Source organism: Limulus polyphemus, unplaced genomic scaffold (assembly GCF_000517525.1).
Source record: "Limulus polyphemus unplaced genomic scaffold, Limulus_polyphemus-2.1.2 Scaffold3752, whole genome shotgun sequence".
Lineage (NCBI taxonomy): Eukaryota > Metazoa > Arthropoda > Merostomata > Xiphosura > Limulidae > Limulus > Limulus polyphemus.
Window position 1 is genome coordinate 30698 of NW_013669362.1, and position 20980 is coordinate 51677.

Below are 20980 nucleotides of genomic sequence, written 5' to 3' on the forward strand. Positions count from 1 at the left end.
GGATATACCCGATATTGACTTTTCGATGACTAATTATCAATGTGTGGGTCATGATTGACATTTTGTAATGTGATTTGACAATTCAATAACGTTATTGAGCTTTCACTGACAATACTTATTAAAGATAATTTTAAGCGTGAAAACTGTCCATATTTTGATGTCATAATATGTAAATTAAAAATTGTTATTTTACGGTGATAATCTTGTTTTCTTGTGCCCAATAATGCATAATTTCATTTGATAAACACGTTTAGATTGAATGGTAATTTATAATCAGTCACAAGAACGTCGAATCTGAATCACTTGAAAAAAACACGGGGGTGCTTAACTTTTTTCCAGGTGTATAGTTTAGATAAGTAAAATATTTAATTTTTAGGGTTTTCTACTATTTCTTATAAAAAAATTCGTTATTTAATGTAGTTATTTGCACTCTGACTCTGAATAGTTTACATGCAAAGTGATTTTTATTTTGAGTATAAAAGTACTACTTATTATCTTACAGTTTTCACATTTCATTTGCATAGACTAGAACTAAATGAATATAAAAAGTTTTTTCAGGTAAATGTTTATATTTTAATTTTTATTTTCTCTGCTGTATTACTAACTCTAGTTATTATCATCAATGTACAATGCAATGAAATGTTTAAGATTAAAAATTGAAATATGTACATACCTTTAGCACTTCATAGAAGTCTTTTGAAAATTTTACGTCTTTAACTTTTCACTTATTGTTTATTTTTAATTTTCCTTTACAATTCTTTGTCTTTTATTATTGATACCAGTACATCAACTAGTCCCTGAAAGCTCTGTTAGTATTATAGGATGACTCCCATGCACAAACTCTTTCACTAATACTTGCACATGCAAATAATGCCATCCTGTTCAGACACTTTCAAAATCTAAGGTACAACAAGCTAAATGTATAAAAATCATTAAACCTTTCAAATGTGGATTTTCAAACATAAATAATACATGATTAATTAAGATATAAATGCAAGCTAATATATATAAAGCAAGAAACACTTGCCAAGTGCTACTTACCCCTCAAGAGAACAATGAACTAAGCTTATTTTCTATCTCATAGTACAAATCCATACACTGGTAATGTTTCTTCAGCTATTAAATAAATAGTGGGAAAGCTGCTCTTTCTATTGGTTATAAGCATGCTTTTCAACTTCAAACTATCACTTAGCAACACAGCTTCGACTTTGCATGTGGGCATGACTGACCTTAAACTTAGAAACAATTTACAATGTTTCATATAGGGAGAAATTGTTGGAAAGTATTCAGATGGTAATAAAATACATCTGTTTACTGTACTTTGACCATCTGAGCAAAAAGTATATTAACTACTCACAGTTTCTTGTATAAGAGCTTTTAAAAGTTGAGAATTGTAACTGTGAGTGGATCATGTGACAGAAAAAATGCAGTTTTAATTGCTGTTTAAAATAAAGGAACAAAACTTAGACAATATAAAATTGATTGGATATGTGAGCCACTTGCTACACATTTTCGTAAATCCTTGAATAGTGGGCAGGTGTCAGATGATTGGAGGTTAGCTAATTTTACTTCTCTTTTCAAAGGAGGTAATATAAATTGTCGCAGTAATTATAGGCCTATTAGTCTTACATAAGTTGTAGGAAAAGTTTTGGAAAGTCTAATAAAAGATGCTTTGCAAAGCCATTTAACAAAGTTAAGAATTTCATTGGATAGTCAATGTGGTTTCACTAAGAGAAAATCTTGCCTTACAAATCTTTTGACATTCTTTGAAGCCATCTAAGCAGCATGCTGTTGCTAGTGGTAGGAAAAATAGGATATTAAGTTGTATCTACAGAGATACTGAATGAAAGTCTAAAGCAGCTGTAATTTCATCGTATAGGTCACTGGTTATGCCACATTTGGAGTACTGTGTTCAGTCTTGGGCTCCTTACTTTAGGAAGGACATTGAATTTTTGGAAAGGATTCAGAGGAGGGTTACTAGAATGATGCCTGGGATGGAGGGGTTGTCATACTAGGGGAGGTTAAGATATCTGAAATTATTTTCTCTTGAAAACAGAAAAGTTAGAGGGGATCTGATTGAGGTATTTAAGATTGTAAAGGAAATTGATAGTATTGATGCATCATCTTTTTTAATACTTGATAGCAAGAATAGTAGGACTAGGGGACACAAATATAAATTTTGGTAGGGTAGGAGTCATCTTCAGCTAAGACAGTTTTATTTTTCTAACAGGGTGATTGGCCTTTGGGAGGGGATGCCCTTGGAGGCAGTAAAGTTAAGGGAGTTAAAGAGAAAGCTTGATAACTATATTAATGAAAGTTGGAAAGTGTGTGTGGCAGCATTATATTTTTTGGGCATTCTACATGTTGGCTATAATAATAATCTTGGAACAACCTATTTCTTATATGTTAAAATTATGTTATATTTTTTACTGATGCCCTAAAATGACTTCAGATTATTATTTGCTTAATCCTTAATCTTAATTTTGTGCCCAGAATAACACGAGTTTAAGGGAAGTTACACATTTATTTCATTAAAGTTGTTTGTTAGTTTATAGAAAAACATTTTTATGAAGGAACATTTCAATAAGTATGGGACATTTGTTTATGATCCTATCAGTTCACCATTTATTGTGTAAAGCTTTCAGATGTTTACATCTTTTTGTAATGAAAATATAGTTTCGACTTTCATTCTTTTATCCACAAACTTTAGGAGAAAAACAATATATCTTAAATGATAAAAAATATTGAAAATCGAATATGTTGTGTTGATAGAACTTATCAAACAAAACATTACTCATGTAATTGAATGTACAGTAATTTTATATTTTTATGGCATTTTATGTATAATATCTCTATACTTGTACTTATTGTCATGGATTTGATGCTGTGGTGTTCCTCACATCAGTTCTAATGAGCCAATTAAAGAAACAGAAATTGAATTAAAGAAACTTGTCTATATATATTGTGTTCTTAATATAAAATTGTATGGTAACATTTTATTGAAAATATTTAGTTAAGCATTATGTGTGCAACATCGATATAATGAGAACAAAGTGCACAAACAATTTAGTGAACAAAACAATTCTTTGTACAAACCTTACAGACTACATGCCAATCCTAAAAAGTGCTAAGATTATAAAATATATGTTAAGTTACTTTGTGCATCCCTAATATCTTGTCATAAATTAAAAGAATAATCAAACAGATAAAAATGATAAAGAAAGAGTTGCACTGTAATTTTACATTTGCAATGAGCAATTAGATTTTATTACTTAACAATTAACCAAGATTATGAAATTATTTCCTGTGAAACACAATTTAATATTTTCAACAAGGTGGAGTCATACAGCTGTTACAGTACAAAGTTACAGTTTTTGCCTTTCTTGACCAAGCACATGCAACTCCAGCTAATCAGAAGGCATCATTAATTTATCAAAAATGCATGATTCCTCTTTTCAACCAGTAAGAAGAGAAAAATAGCTAGGTAAATTTAAGATAATACAGTGTCTACATATTTATAGATTTCTGTATTATGTGTGTGCATGTTTACTAACTGCAAGATCAGAATAGGAATTTCCCTTCATGTTATGACTGATTGTGTTATATTCATATTATGCACTTATCAAATAAAACATTTTATATTCTGACTGGATTACCACTTAGTACGTGTAACTGATATTATCTTCTAAGAAGAGTGTAATGTTTTGTTAATAGGAATTTTAGTTGACTTTAAAACTATTCATTGAATCAACACTTTTAAGGTTATCTGTACTGTTCTTAAAGATCAATATGATTCAATTTTGCACATTTAACTCAAGTGTGTAATGCACAAGTAACACATTCATAAAATAGAGACCACTTTCAGACTAGCATTTAGCAGCTTCTAACATCTTCTGGTAAAGGTGTTAAAATTTGTAACCAAAAGCTTGAAGCAGTGTGAACACATTGTGTTAATTCCAAATGACTTGTAATCACATTTTGTTATTAGTGTTTTGTGGTATAAATCAAAAATTGATTCATAAAACTTATTTTCTTAAATTTTTAAATACACATGAAGTAGCCTTGTTTCAGATCCAATTAGTTCAACAAAAACAGTCATTTTGAGTTACAGAATCAAAATCACTGTAAATGAGGATAATGTACCTCAGAAGTACATTAAATGGTGAGTGTAGCACAAGTTTTCTAACATTTTTATATGCATTTTTATTTTAAAATTATTTCTGCATTTATAAAAAATCAACTGAAACAAAGTAGTTTGTAATGTAAAAGTGATACTTTTGATTTTGTTTAACTTAAGATTATTACTTTGCAAAGTTCATACAGGTGTTCCAAGTATATTAAATTATGAATTTTAAGTTATACATTCATAGCTTGGTTTTTTATGAAAATATCTGCTCTTGTAAAATTTTTACATGTGTTGTAAAGCACTTTAGTTAATTTAAGAAAATTATTATATTATTAAAAACTAACAATATAGGTTTTATAAGTCAAATTAAGCCTTTTTTTTCCTTAGTTATGCAGAAAATATAATTACTAACAATTATTTGTAAATTATATGTTTATAATAGGCTATTTAATGAAACAAATTTGAAAACTTGTTTCACACAAAACATATAATTTACAAATTAGATATTTATTTCATAGAAATAACTTTCTATAGAAACTCAGTATACTGAAACTTCATGTCAGTCAAAAACTTTAGGAAGTAGAATTCTTATTCTAAATTTTAAAATCTGTAGTTACTTACATTTATTGGGTGAAGCAGTATGTTCTGAGACATTTTTAAGTTGAAATATTTTCTCGTATTTGCTTATTACTTAGGAAGTCTTAGCAGTTTACCTACAGAATTACCCTGACAGTGCAACTGCCATCAACTTGAAAGCATGTAATCACTTCAGACTGTATAATGGAAAAGCTGCAGAGGTAAGGAAGTTTTGTTTTATGTATACTAAAGGGTAGCCAACATTTTTTATTTACACTTTGTTTCATGTGGCTTACCCATGAAAAAAAAAAAAATGGGTGCTGAGTAGTTTGTTCTCTAAAGAGCTTCTTTGGTGTAAACAACACTTCTGTAGTTTACATGTACTCAGTTCCTCATATATGTAAACTCTGATTCATGCTGTTACTAAAAAATACTGCTTGAGTAATCTCTTTGTAAAAAATATTTTGTTGCATTAAGTTGATCACTATTCTGAAAAAAATATATTTAAATATTAGCAAGTTTCAAGGTATGTCTCAAAAGGATAGTTCCCAAATTTTGAAGTGATTAGCCCGATTTCATCCTTAAAATTGGAGTTTGCTCACAAGTGCTGTTATGCTTTTATTAGTATACATTTTTAAGGATATCTTTGCTGGATTGCAAAAGCCTAGGTGAAAATCATAAAGAAATACAAAGTAATTCTGACAGAAATTAGATTCATGTTTTGTTTGTTATTATTAAATTTTTTAAATGCTGACACAGATAATCAGGTATATAAGTTTTATGTTATTATTTTGACATTTTAACACTAACTGTGGTAACTTTCTTATGAACCTAACCAGTAAAAACTTTCACAGACTTATGTTACATCCTTTTGTGGTTTACAGTGAGTAAGGTACCAAATGTATATTTAAATAATAATTGTAGCAGAGGAAAAAATGAGTACTTACTTTTACATTGTACTAAAAATGTTAATAATTAAAATGCTATAAAAATTGTAAGAAGATCAAAGTTTAATTTTGAATATTGATTGAATACAAACACATGCATTCATCTTTTTTATGTGACATTTTTTCTTTTGTCTAAATGATAATTGATGAATATACATCTTAAATGTTTTTGTGGAAAAAGAAACTCCCATTTCTTTAGTACAGGTTTGCTTGTCTTTAGAAAAAATTCAGAAATATGAAATACAACGTAATATTATTATGTAGGTCAAATATTGCTAACAAACTTAATGATTTTGTTTACTTTTCAAAAATATATTTAAAGTTTTTTGTGTTTTCCTGTTAAATGAGGTATATAATTAGGAAACTAAAGTTATTGGTAAAGAAATAAGTTCTTTTGTGAGAAGCTCTTTGTAATGCATTCAAGAATATTTTTTTAGATAACCAAACGAAAAACAAATAAATGTGTGCTGTTGACAGTTTGCAAGTACTGATGTCACCATCCTTATAAATATAAACATATACAGTATTATTCTTTTGACACAGATATTGTATATAATACAATACCTTGTAATTTTATGTGTACCTTACACAATTAAGAAAACAGTGTTTTTGATAACAAGTGAACAGTTTGAAAAAACAATACCCATTTGCTGTGCTAAAAAAACTTTTTTCCTTTTTTTGAGCTGTTGTATAGTGTTCTGTAAAAAATAGTATATAGGGATTGGCATACTGATCATATAGCTTATGAACATAATTGAAAATGTTCAAAAATAGGAAATGGAAATTCTAGAAAAAAATTCTAAAAGTTATTGTAGTTATTTGATAGGAAGGCTTTATTGTTGTCTTTTTTTGTGAGGGTGATTTAGAAAACGAATTTCAGAGTCACAGAATCTATATATAGATGATATTAGCCTCATGGATTTTAAAAATAGCATTCAAACTGTAAAAGAAGGTTAAAAAATCCCTTTCTACTCAAGACAGATGATTAGTAACATGCTTGGGAACCACACATGTACAAAATTATGATACTTGATGTCAAATCTATATGGAAGCTTAAGATTATGATATAAATGTATACTATACATTCTAGGCTGAACTGAAAAATTTGCAAGATATGGCATCTCCTTCCTTTACATTTGCTAGAGATCTCATCAAACATAACCTGGTAGGTACACTACTCCATTTTCTAAAAAATTCATCTGTGTTATACTTTTGTTGTTACACAAGTTGTCCATGATCATGTATAATTGCACATTTGTACTATTTAAAGGCATTTAAAATTAAAACATTCTCTGTTACTTTTTAGTTACTTGTTATTAACATTTTCTGATTTAGTTTCCTTTTGAGTTGTTTCTATTTGTTAATAAACATTTTAGTTAAATTTGATGTTTTTATAACTAATTCAAGGTGTATTATTGGCTTGTAGAAGTGTTTCAGTTTATCTGTGAGTCTTATGCTATTACATTCATATATAAGAACTAACTTTTTACCAAAAGGATTATTTGGTACTTCATTTTATTCTCTTTCAAATTATATTTTTATGTTTGCTGATAAAGTAGAGCCTCATTAGCACTATTCCATAACATAGGTTGTGTTTCGAGGTGGAGAGGGAGCACTCCAAGTTCTTCCTCCACTTGTAGATGTAATTCCTGAGGCCAGGCTAAACTTGGTTATCTACTATTTAAAGCAAGGTAATCATTCTTGTACATTCATATGTAATTGTAAAATTTCTGTTCAACAATGTATAGTCATAGGCTAAGATGACTATTATTACTTAAACATGCCTATGGTTTAGAGCTGTTCTTGGGCTAGAATACTGTTATAAACCCAGTGCTCTCTACATTAAGTAAATTAAGGCTAGTTTCAGCTATACTTGAAGAATATGTCTTCTACTTTTGGTATCTTGATTTTTGTAAAATGTATTTTTGTTTCCTTATAACTTGTTTTACATTTCTGTATTTACATGTAAAATAATATTTTAGTTTTTGTGAAGTCGGTGATTTAAAACATTGACATCTATTGTTTTATTTATGGAAGACTTTATTAGGTCAATGTGTGAAATAGTGCTTTATTTATTACATATAATGACATTTAACTATTTTAAATCAGTCTAATAAGCATGTACTTAACAATTACTGATTGTTCCAATATTTATGGGATCATTATAATGCTATGAAAAAGTTATTGGTTTATTCAGTTTCTTCTTATATTAATTACTTATATCATCATATACATTATTATTTAATCCTACTGTAGGATCTCATTATTCTCACACCAATTGACATACATATGTCTCTGGTTAACTACTACATATTCTTATTATGCATATATAAGTACATAAAGCACAAAGCATGCATCAGCATTTGTTGCATGTGTTACTTTAATAATGTTTGATCATGATGCTAGTGTTTTAATAGAAGTAATTAATTGTTGAAAAATATCATAGTGGCATCACAAATCAATTTATTCACTTCCTGATTGAGTAGATCATAAGTCAGTCTATTTATTTCCTGTTTGAGTAGCATCATAGATCAGTCTTTTGTTTTCTTCCTACTTGAGTAGCATCATAGTTGTCTTTTCACTTTCTGCTTGTGTAGCATAATACAAATAAAAACATCATGGCAGGTATTTAGTTTTAAAAGGAAAGATTAAACTTTCTTAAACTGGGGTGTTCAAGTATATTGATTTCCCCCTTCGCCCTGCTCGTGAGAAAGGAGATTTTTCTAAGTTACTTATTTTGGGCTTGACTTCCTGCTTGTGTAGCATCATAGACCAGTATATTGACTTCCTGCCTGAGGGTAACATTTGTCCTTGATTTTTGTAATTTTCTTCTTGAATAATGATTAGTTTGTAAGTGTCAACAAATGTAGGATGTTTCACTGTAGTGCAGATCTGTTGAAATATGTGATATTTATTTTTTAACAAATAATATAAGATATTTTAGTCATTATTTTGGCTAAACAGCCTTAAGTTCTGTAGTAAACTGTTAGTTTTAAAGATCATATTGGGAATGCAGGCATCTTAACTGTGTTTAACCATGTTGAAAACTTGTAGACTGAATGATCTGAGTACAATGGCTATAACTGTTTCTGTAAGGTAGCTTCACATAAAATTTAATTTCATAATATCAATATCAAAGAATGAGAGTTTCTCTCCTTTTCTAAGTAATGAAGTGAGCATACAATAAAAAATTGACTGATTACAGAATCATATTTCTCAAAGTAAAAGATTAAAAATATGCATAAGTTGATAAGCTGATTAATGGAAATGTTTGAAGGGGGTAACCTAAAATCATATACGCATTATTAACCCTATCACTATGGGCTTGGTCTAATTTGTTGAGCTCTTGACCTCAACTTGACCTTTGTAGTTTTAATACTATAACCTCTAATATGTTCTGTGTATCTTCAAGAAATTTCCCAAGTTTAGTAAGCATTAAGAATCTTCCAATACTATATCTTATCTCTTCTCACATAGCTTTCCTTGATTTGTGCTGCCCTCTATATGCACAATTATTGTTTGAGTCTCCCACCTAATTTCACATGATTACACGTGGTATAGCAGCATTGTAGCATGCAAGTGAGCATGCAGCAACTTTCAACCAATAGGAATGCAACACACCCTTCTAGTACAGCTGGCTCCCTCTATACTATGAACCACTCTCATCACTTCTCAAATGGCACTCATGTGTCACAATGTGTCTTTTTTTTCGCTCATGATCTTTTCAGAGTTAGATGTTTTTTAAGTGAAAATATCTACAAAGACATTGCCTGTTGTAGAAGTATTTATTGTTGAATTTTCACTTTCCAACATTTTCTGCATCTGCAGATATTGTGGCCATTTATTTCCACCATATTATTTCATTAGCATCAGTAACTTCTTCGGCTCCTCAACTCTGTAGTCTTTTATTCCAACTTGAGGGCAGATCCTTTGTCATTTGTTCATCTTTTCATAGACTTAAGTGTCCCATCTTCATCTTGCACTTTTTACCCTTTTCCACTAATTTTTCCTACATTCACTTTCTTTTTGTGGTAATCCACCATTCTCCTCAGGGGTCTTCAGCAAATGCTTGTTCATTTACCTTCTCTTTTGTGGCATTTTTCTCTCCTTGGATTTATCTCTTCGTCTTTGGTTGATCTTTTGCTAGAGTTTATGAGGGGAGTGATGCCCTTGTTACTCGTATCCTTTTGTTTCCCTTTTCTTTCATATGCCTTTGTCTGACTCCTTTCATTTGCCTGTATGAATTTTACAGGAATGCTTATTTCTCTGGGGTCATATGTTTAGATTGCATGCCAATGCTCTTCCTTATTCTTGCTGTTTTACTTTCTCCTGTTCTTCTTAATTACCTCTGTCTACCTCATTTCCTCCTGCTTCATCTTCTCTCATTATCACCACTTCCCGTTCATTTGATTTCATCTATCCTTCCACTGCTTATAGACTTCAGTGCTGTCAGTCCTGGCAGTGACTATTCTATAGGCTCAGGATTGGTTGGTCCTGTTTCCTTAGGTTTATGTACCTTTGCCCTCCATGTTTTTGCTCTCTCACTCCTTTGTCTCCTGTTCCCATTATTTTCCCTCCTTCAAGGGATCTTATTTCTTGCCAACATCCATGATAGTGTTAGTCCTAATGGCTAAAGACTCTATCAAATGAGTTTCTCGATATTTTCCAGGATTTATTCCTGTCTTTTTGTGGTTCCTGAGTGATCCATAGCTAGGCATCCAGTCTTAGTCATTTTGTGTCTCAGTCAGTATCTCGATCTCCCTTCATTTACCATGGGGACTTCTTTCACCCTACAGTGGTCTTTTGCCCCAGGTCTTTGGATGATGTAGGTGGGCTTTGTATCTATGCAATAAGAGCTGTTAAAAATTCAGCTAAGCTCATTGATGTATTTCCTGTGGGAATAAAGTTTGAACTGGAAGCAAAATAGACAATTCTCTGTACAGAAAACAATGTAATATTTTATGTCATTTGATATATTAAAACACTGGATTTCTATTAGTTATAAATAATATGGTGTTAAATGTCAGAGAAAAATATTGTCAATTTGTGAAAGACAGAATGTGACAGGTGGGTGTGGCAAGAAGTGTCTTATTTTCTATTTTATGGCTCTTTAACCAAATAAGATTGAAGGCTTTAAAAATTATGCTTTGCCTGAATAATAATATTATAATGAGTAATTTACGTTATATTTTGCACTTCTCAGGGGGGTGATAAATAAATTATAGAAGGGGGGGGGATACCTAGAGAGCAAACATCACAGTTGTCATAGTAAGGTAAGATTGAGAATTTTTTTAATATTTACTCATAAAATTAATAACTTAAACTTGTATTAAAGTTTGTTTTATTAACTATGTTTTTATGCCAAGTTTATTCATATGCTATGCAATAATAAAGTATTTTAATTAAATTTTGAATGTAATTCTCTATGCACACTTTCATAGTGAGAGGGTTAAAGTTTTCTTTCCAGTCAGTACTTTATTTGGCATTTGTGTCTACTGCTTAAGATACACACAGTGATTTGAGATTTGGATATGTAAAGATGTTTCTAGGAACAGTGGTTTCTAAGTAATGGTTTAGTAAAGCTCTTAATTAACCTCATTTTAATATCAAGTTTATGGACTTCAGGTCTGCTAGTGGGTCAAAAGTAAATTCATGGACTTGTAATATTAAAATCCGGGGTTTGATTCTCCAGGTGAGCAGGACAGATAGTCTGTTCCATAGCTTTGCTCTAAAAACAACAACATGGACTTCGTATAATCTATGTATCTCTACAACAGTGGCTTGACAAGTTTGTGTTTTTCTCCAATATTTAGTGTAATTTTCTGAATATAATATGCTCCCAAATATAATATACACTAATATTCAAAAAACAAAGAGTCAATTTTGTCTTATCACCAAACATAATATGCACCTAGACTTTTTCATTACTGTAGTCAGAGTAAACCTTTGATGGCAAGAATGTTAGTGTCCATATAATTTATAATTGCACTTTTGTTGTAATGCTTACTATCTTTGTGATTGTGACTGGCATAGAAATATTGTCAAGATGTTAGAGAATTTCACCAAAAATGATTTGTAGTTTTGAGAATCAAATGTAATGTAAGGATAACTAGTATTGTATTCCCAAACATTTCTACATATGCATATAAATAAATCACAGGACTTGCTTCTTAATTATTTTATCTCAAAAATCATGCTTAAAAATACTGAAAATGATTGAAAATGGGAGACAATTCTCACTTATCCCTTAGGAATAGAGAGAATTAATGAGACATATCATTGAAATGCAACATTTCTAGTAAGTATGCTTTATCGTTCACAATGCATGTCAGAAAAGATAGTCTAGACTGGATGTAAAAAAAAACATTTAGATTTGTTACCATATATTATATACACCCTACTTTCTAGATAATTCTTAGTGAAAAGTTGTATTATATTCATGAAAATTATTGAAATTGTTGTAGGTTTTTTAGTTCATTTTGTCTGTTTTGTGTTCCAAATATTTATTTTTTTATCTAAAAAAGTTGTGAAGGATAACCATTGGTTTCATAGACTTTGTAAAGGGCACCTATTTCTTCATCTGTTTGATCTCAAAGTTAAGTCTTTTAGTTTCTTTCACTTGGAAATTTTCCCAGGTTAATGAGCTATAACAACATTTATCTTTTAGTGGGGACTTTCATTTACAGTGGATTAACTGACTAATAACTGTGATTAAAAGAGTAGGTAATGTTATTAGTTTTTAATATCACAAACTAGTTATCTTGGTTTCAAAGTTGAATTAATTGTTCAGTAATTTCCAATCTTGATTGATCATTAGTAGATCTTCATAAATAATATAGATTTTATGGAAATTTTAAACTTTATTTACATATAAATGTACAAGGCTTGACTATGGAACATTTAACTCATGATATAATACTATTATGATGAATGATTGAATTACCCATTTTGAATGATCATATTACACATTTTGGTTTCTTCAGTTTGTAAACTTAGTGATTTTAGAGGTTGTATGCTTTACAAATGTGTAATAGTAAGTTGATTTAATAGTGCATGAATCACATATTTCAGATGATGTCCAGGAAGCTCACAATCTTATCAAAGATCTAGAGCCTGCTGTTCCTCATGAGTATATATTAAAAGGAGTTGTCAATTCTGCTATTGGCCAAGAACAAGGATCTGTAGGTTTACTTCCATTATTTTGTTTTAACTTAATAGTTATTTTAAAGTGACCATGGCGTGACTGTATCATGCAATTAAATTTATTTTTGTGTAACCCTCCACACACAGCTTTAGTCAACTTCAATGACCTTGTTGTCATTACATAACCATGAAACAATACATACCATAATTCTGAATGTAGTTAGTATATCTTAGCAAAATTTGGCAAGCTTTTAGTAAATATTACAAGTAAGTTGTACACAAAACAAGAGGTAATCTTCAATAGCCATGGCTGTAACTAGATCTGAAATTAGTCAAAAGATGGAGCTATTAGCTAAAAGTTTGTACATAAAAAAAGTCATAGCCATTCTTGAGTTGTTATGCTGTGGCAAAAAATCAGATTTTTATTAAATCAATTTAACTATAGATCTGTTTGTAAATTTACTAATCCTTTAATGAGTCAATCTCTGTGAAAAGTTTGTTTCATGCTATGAATGAAAATAATAATTGACATCCTAAAGTTTTCTAGAACCTCTACTGGATATCTTTTTTTTTGTTTTGCTAAAACTATATTTTATCTCTTATTTTCTTTACTATGATAGCAAAATTCTAAATGTGCAGTGTAATGACAAGTTGAAAAGTATGAAATAAAATTTAGTAATTTTTTTTTCCAGAATGTGACTGCTGATTGTAACAGATAGTTGCAATTATTTATTGTAACAGCTTTAGTTTCTGTACTTTTCACATCTGCTTTTTTTTTATTACTTTACACCATACCTTAGACCCACTCAGTATGCAAAAAGCAATAAATAAGAATCATGCAACACACGTAGCCCAAGCTGATCTCGTCAAATTTTTCTATTTCATGTCACATAAGTTTTGTTACCTAATCTCATAAGTTTCTAATTTAACATTTTATTTAATTTTATTAAAAAATGTATAACAATAAATAAAGCATACACATAAGAAATAAGAAATTTAGCGATTACTGTAGCACTGAGGATTTTTTTGCACTCGTATGCTGTGCTTTAGTAACCATACTTTTTTCTCACTACGTTGACTGTTTAAAAAACAATTCATGTAGCTTTTAAATATGCACTTTAGAATATAAAAGATATATCAGGTATTAGAATATAAATGTTTAAAACTACTATGATTTATCTGGCTATCTAACTAAGCTATAAATAAGGGAAAAGTTATTACTGCCTGGAGCAATGACTTTTCTCAATACGCAACAAGCTTTAATTTGATTGGTTTAAATTATATATGCTAACCTGCCATTATCTGTAGTTTATGTTTGTAATTGGTTGAACCTTCTGAAACCCATAAATGGGAGAAAGAAAATATGTGTGCAAAACTTATCACTTGAACAGAGAAGTGAAGGTTGATAACTTATTTATATATCTTATTTTGAAACTAAGAAATTGAAACTTAGATAATATAAAAAATTTTAATTATAAACTACATTTCAATATCAGGTTTATTTACATACATTGATAATAAACTTGTTTAATTAAATTTTGAATGTAACTTTTGAATGCTCACTTTGACTCACCCATATGCATAAGGTAATAGTGACTGTTTTATTTAGTATATTGTTCAATCTTTCAAAACCTACTTAATTTTGGTAAGCATTTGTTTTTTTACACTGATTAACCACTTTATTATTGGGTTATACCCCCTTTTGCAGTGACAGTAACTTGTATTCAATAGGTTATGGACTTCACAGTATACTGGGCTGTCTTGTTCATTTGCAACCTATTTATTCTGAAGTATAGTGTAATGATAAATCAAAACAGAAATGTGATAACAGGAAGCATTTATTAAACATTTCAGAATCATCACAATTCCATCATCAGTAATCTAGAGGTACAAAACAAACAAACAATATTTGTACTTACAACAGAAATATATATATAAGAAGTAAACAATTTGAATATAAAAATATAACACGAGAAAATGAAAAACGTGGCACATATGAAATAGTTGAATTAAAATAAGTTTAAATCAAATGAAGACTGTGTGATTACTTAAGGATGGAAGAAAAATTTTTATGTATAATGTTTCTTTTATAAGAAGTTCAGTATCATGTTTGGCTGTTGAGAGAATTTTAAAGTTGGAGAGAGAAATTGGATGCCCTGTTTCTGTATTGTATTGGTAGATAGCAGAGATGGGAAGGTTTGTAAATATTCTTCCAGATTTTATAGATATACCCATGTGTTTAAATGTTTGTACTTCAAGGTGACGTTTGGTTTCACCAATATAGGAGGCCTTACAGTCTCTGCACGTGTATAAGTAGATGAGGGGTGAACAATGGGTAGTATAATTTGTAATTTTCTGTAATTATTTTGAACATATTGACAGATGATTATGATGGGTAAACCAAGTTCATAATAAAAATTCTAAGTCAGATTAAGATCCTTTAATTGTGCTGACAGAAAAAGATGACTGAAGATAACTCCATGCTCTTTGAACCAGCATTACATTATACAAGCCAAGTGGATTGTTTCCTATTTTCTTTACTCTAACATCAGACAATTCAAGCCCAGTGCATTGTTTCTCATTATCTTAAAACAGCCCTGGTTCATCAGAGTGGAAATGCAATATTTTGGGGTGGATAATATCTAGGTACACCCTGGTTTTTATTTTCCTTTATCATAAAATAAATCAAAGAAACAAACCATTACCACAGCATCGTTTCTTACGTCACCTCTAGTAACTTGCACTTTTGGAACAACATAAACGGAGACTTTTGAGACCAATACAAAAAATTGTAAAATGCAACTCATTAGACCACGTCACATACTTTCTGTTATTTATTATCAACAATGTATATGATGTAAGCACCAGTGAACCAGTGCTTTCCTGTATGATCAAAACACCACTAAAACAGTACTTTCCTGTGTGACATAAGTACCAATTAAGCAGTGCTTTCCTATATGACATAACCACCAATGAAGCAGTAGTTTCATGTATGAAAGCACCAGTGCAGCAGTGTTTTTCATTGTGAAGTAAGCACCAAAGAAACAGTGCTTTCCTGTTTGCATCTGAGATAAGTAGTTTTGGGCTGATTATTGGCTGTCATATGGTATGTTTTGTGATATCCTTTATATGGGAGGGTTGAAGATAGTCAAATTATAACTGTTATTGAAGGAATGGAACACAATCTGGCATTTGTTGTCATAAGTCCATAGTCAGTTTCCAGTGGCTAGGCAGCTACAGTTTTTTCTAATGGTAGAAACATGCCTTTTCTGATGTCACTGTTGATAGATTCTGATGCCAGAAGTTATTAGATTGGTAACATTGTAAGAAAGAATACACACTACTCTCATATAACTCCAATACTGATTAGACAAGGTTATATTACCAGTGTTGGTATCTTAGACTTGGTGAAAGTATATTTTTTGGTAAATATTTAATTGAAGTTTCAACTAGCATCTAGTGATTTACACATTTATATATTGTGAAATGGCTCATTCTGTATTCAGTTTACTGGTATACATGTGCTTTGAGTGTCACCAAGATTATGAAATTAAGATTCATTGCAGATCTTGTGTTTTTCTTCTACATATCATGATTTAATACCTGTACTTCTAAAACAATTACTAGTCCTTGAAATGATTTGACCAATTTACTGTAGTACCAATAATTTCAATTGTACATAAGTCACCCTGGTAGTAATAATATTAGTTTTTCATGCCACCTGTATTGTAATAATATGTAAGAAAAGGTTTATGGACTGTAAAAAACAAAAAATTCAGAGAATGAAAATGAGAGTTGTGAAAACTTTTTTTGATTATAATTATGTCCTCTTATTCTCACAAAATGTTTGACCAAGCTCATTGCCAACTCAAAGTTTTTGTTATATACATAACTTCAGTTTTTAAAGAAAATGGTGAAATACATCAGTCTGTTCTTACATTATAGAGAGAGCATCTTAAGATAGCACAACAGTTTTTTCAGCTTGTGGGAGGTTCAGCTAGTGAATGTGGTAAGTTAATGAAATGTTTTTTTGTTTAATGGATGTTCTAGTTAAGAAACTTGTGTAACATTGACAGTTCTACAGAGTTCAGGTATGAAACATCAAGAAAGGTAACAAAGTTCTAGATCACAAAGAAAAAGATTAGAGATAAGTAAAGTTTTTCATTGGCTAGAACTCTAAATTTGTTAATTTGTTTTTATGATTAAACATAAAATTGGTAGTATTGATCATATGTGAGAGGTAGGAAGTCTCAGAAATTCAAACTTGTATAGTAGAGTACATTATCCTCATGCACACCTCAATATAGTTTTCTCATTCACACTTAACCATGGGCCACTTGTATGCTGCTTCTCTTTTCTTAGCAACTTCAGTGTGTGTTTTTGATTATTTTCCATCTGTATGTACAGTACTCTATTTCAGATCTCCATTTCTATCAGCAAAATTAAATACAGAATGTACTCACTCCTACTTATCTTCTCAGTGGTTGTTGATGTAAGAATATAAAACATTCTACTAAGAATGTGCCTATATATATATAGTCATTTCCTACTACTTAAAGACTGAGAACTCAGTAAATAATTAAGTTACCTGCACATGATTGTGTAGGGGCCTTTAAGTATAAATTCTTTTTTGGTGTTGGAAAAAAATGTTACCAGAAGAAAGATTAGAAAGAGTAGTTAAAAAAGTTCAATGTACTTAAAGAATTTGTATGATGTGTACATAAATTAATGTAATATTTCAATGACTTAATATGGTTGTAATCTATCTTATCATTTGTTTAGCAGATACTTGCTTTATTCATTGCAGATACTATACCAGGGAGGCAGTGTATGGCATCTTGTTTTTTTCTGCTGAAACAGTTTGATGATGTATTACTCTATCTGAACTCTATCAAGGTGAGCAAAACGTTTTGTTTTACATGCATGCATGAGTATATTTTAATTTAACCCTTTCCATACGAAATTGCTGGATTACAACAACCTTGAAACCCTAAACTAAAGTAACTGTCAGAAGTTCCAAACTATAACTTTATATCGTATATGTATCTTCATGAAATTTGGCAAGCTTTCAGTCTTTTATACTTTGATTAACCATTTTTAATAAAGATTTGTCCATGAATATATGGAATCAAAGTGTTGACTGCTCTGAATACAAAGTGATTTTCATATTAAGATTAAGTATACTTTTCAAATTTTATTTCTGTAACCTCTAAAACCTCCAAAATAAATATCAAACGTTTTTTTCAATTGAAATTTATATTCTGTCTGTTATTTTCTGCACTCTAACTATATATGGACTCAGTCAATTTGACCAACGTTGTTTCCACCATAAAAAATAAGAAATCTGAATAATAATTTTTTCTTTCTAGAATGATTGCAAATTGTAACAGGAAATATGAAATACATTTGTTTATCTTAAACAGCTTAAGGCTCATAACAGTTTACATCTGTTTCTACTTAATTTTATTGTTTTATTACTTTTTGAACTGTGTTTTAACTAATAATCCTGCCATACAAGTTGTAAATGCGTAACTTAAGTTACCATATTGAAAGATGCAACACATGAGCTATATGCAAGCATATTTTGTGGAGAATTATCATTATTCATTGTCCTACCTAATCTAACCTAATACATTTCTAATTTTTACATCTTAATAACTTTTATAACCATAAATGAAAAATATATATGAATAACAAGAAATGTTGTACTTACCTTTACCTCTTGTTTCTTTGCTGTCGATCTGATGAAATTTAAGCCTACCTTTTTATACTGATAGTACTAGGACATTAAATAATTTTTATTTCCTTAAATAATGCACCTAAGAACACAGAGAAGTAACACACACAAAGCAAGTAATGTCCTATAACTTACAATTTAACTGGCTTTCTAACTATGACATTAAATAAACTTCTTGATCTGAACACTGCAAGAGAAACTTCCAAACCGAAGACAAAACATGCTACTCTGTACTGAAAACAACATAATATCATATATCATTTGATTGACTAAAGCTTTATTTTTCTATTGGTTATAAATGATTCAATATAAAACAAAGAGAATTATTGGCAATTTGGGAAAGAGAGGATGTGACAGGTGGGTATGGCAAGTGATTTTGTCATTCTAGTCTATGTCTCCATAAACAAAGAAGATTGAAGGCTATAAAAATTAGAATTTGTCTTTGTAATACCTATATTATATTGAATAATTTATGTTAACTTTTGTACTTCAGAGAGGGGTGGTAGATATATTAGAGAAGAGGGAAGACATAGAGAACAAATATCACAATTCTCATACTAGAGGACATTGAGGATGTTTTAAAAATACTTCTGAATAGAATTAAGAACTTAAAACTTATATTAAAATTATTTATTACTACATTTTGATGGCAAGTTCTGTTGTATACATTTATCATAAATTAGTTTAATTAAATTTTGAATTTAACTCTGTAAATGTTTGTGACATGCACACTGTAACCTGTAGTAAGAGGGTTAAGGAAAGAATGATTTTAGATTAATTAAGTACAGTCTGTTATTCATGCAAGATGCGTGTTACCACTTTGTACCTATTATAATGAATTGCATGTTTAAAGTGCTTAACAAATTTGGAAAAATATAAAGTAATACATTATAATCAGAAATACTTTAGATTGTAAGTAAAGCTTCATTTTTTTTTAATAGTTATGTAAACAAATTACACTTTAAGGATGCTTATGCAGAATATCCAGTGATTTGCAGTACAATTCTGAACAAGGTGAAATTGAAGGATTTTAAACTAATTACACTGCTGAAAACAGTTAAAGGATAATCAGATTAAATTATGTTCTAGCTATGACAGGGCACAACTACTCTTCTTAAACCATTTCAGTGGCATACCTGAGTACATTTTTTATGCAAAGTAGGTGTCAGATAACCAGTCAGATGAATTGATATGCAAGTGTTTACAGTTGTAAACAATGTCCACAAATCTTCATTTAGTACCACAAGCTTTGCAGACCATTAAATGATCAGAAAACATGTTAATAAGGCATGTGATGGCCTCAGGCATTAATGTGGTTTGTATGTCATTGTGGCCTGCTTCAGGTGAGTGACTCAGTGCATTTCTGGGATAATATGATCCACTGCTGACTTGTTGTCTAGTTTCTGCACTAAACTGTTGATTGAGTTGAAAAACTGGGGTCCATTGGCTGAATTAAGTAGCAGTTGAGGGTCTTGTCAACAGTGTTCTACTCTGTCCAGATCAATTGCATTGATGGTCTGAAAGTGAGTCCTTCTCCTGCTAACCACACTTTGTCAGACTTGTAGCCATTCTGTAATGACTAGTTATGTTTATCTATGCTGTTGCTTTCCACACCATGAAAATGGACATATTTTATGTTGGAGTCCTGGCATGTTTCATTATCAATCTCTCTCTGCACATTTTCTTGTTGTTCAAACTCCTGAGAACACTCTTAATTTATTTTGCTTTATATACTGCTTCATATCAGATCACATGACTAGTCACCTGACACTTGTTTTTCATAAAAAAAAAAAGAACTCTGTTGCCATTGGCATTATTTAATAATAGTATTTGTGCCTTGTTACAGATTGAATGGAAAATTAATTATTCTTTGATTGTATTAGCAGTATATTTTTTACAAGCACATAGAAAACTCTCTCTTTCATTGAAAACATTTTTGTGCCTATTAAGTGATAAAACTTACAGTATTTCCAAAATAATATTTTTTTGTTGATAATATTTATAACTTCTGGAAATGCACTTAACTGTTCAATGGACACTTTTTTATTAATTTGTGTGTTTAATTGATAAATTGTCTATTAGTAGGTTTAAACAACTTTAGGTTTTGAACATTTGGATCTGTTGTAAAACAGTTGAGCAGTTTGTTCTTAATGCTTTGTCTACATTTTTTATATAACAGAGCTATTTCTACAATGATGACACTTTTAGCTTCAACTATGCTCAAGCCAAAGCAGCAACAGGAAACTTTAAAGAGGCAGAAGAGGTAAGAATGTATTTACATATTTAATTTTCACTCTTTAAAAAAGAACAATTACATTAATAGTTAATGTTTATTGATATATATATATATATATATATATATATATATATATTACTAGACAGATAGAGATAGTTAGTTAAATTTTAATTAACTCCTACTAGACAAAGTACTTTAAAGTTAATTAGGTTTAA

General features: G+C 30.1%; 1 protein-coding gene across 1 annotated transcript in view; it reads left to right on the forward strand.

Annotated features, from left to right (window-relative positions):
• Positions 1-20980, forward strand: part of LOC106469976 (intraflagellar transport protein 56-like) — a gene marked incomplete at its 5' end in the record, with an annotated part of 63345 nt that overhangs the window by 30144 nt on the left and 12221 nt on the right. The window contains 7 exons of the mRNA XM_013930496.2: positions 4822-4923; positions 6740-6814; positions 7238-7340; positions 12721-12830; positions 16738-16801; positions 17600-17688; positions 20709-20792. Coding sequence (XP_013785950.1) covers positions 4822-4923; positions 6740-6814; positions 7238-7340; positions 12721-12830; positions 16738-16801; positions 17600-17688; positions 20709-20792 — 627 coding nt within the window. The remainder of the gene's footprint in view (positions 1-4821; positions 4924-6739; positions 6815-7237; positions 7341-12720; positions 12831-16737; positions 16802-17599; positions 17689-20708; positions 20793-20980) is intronic.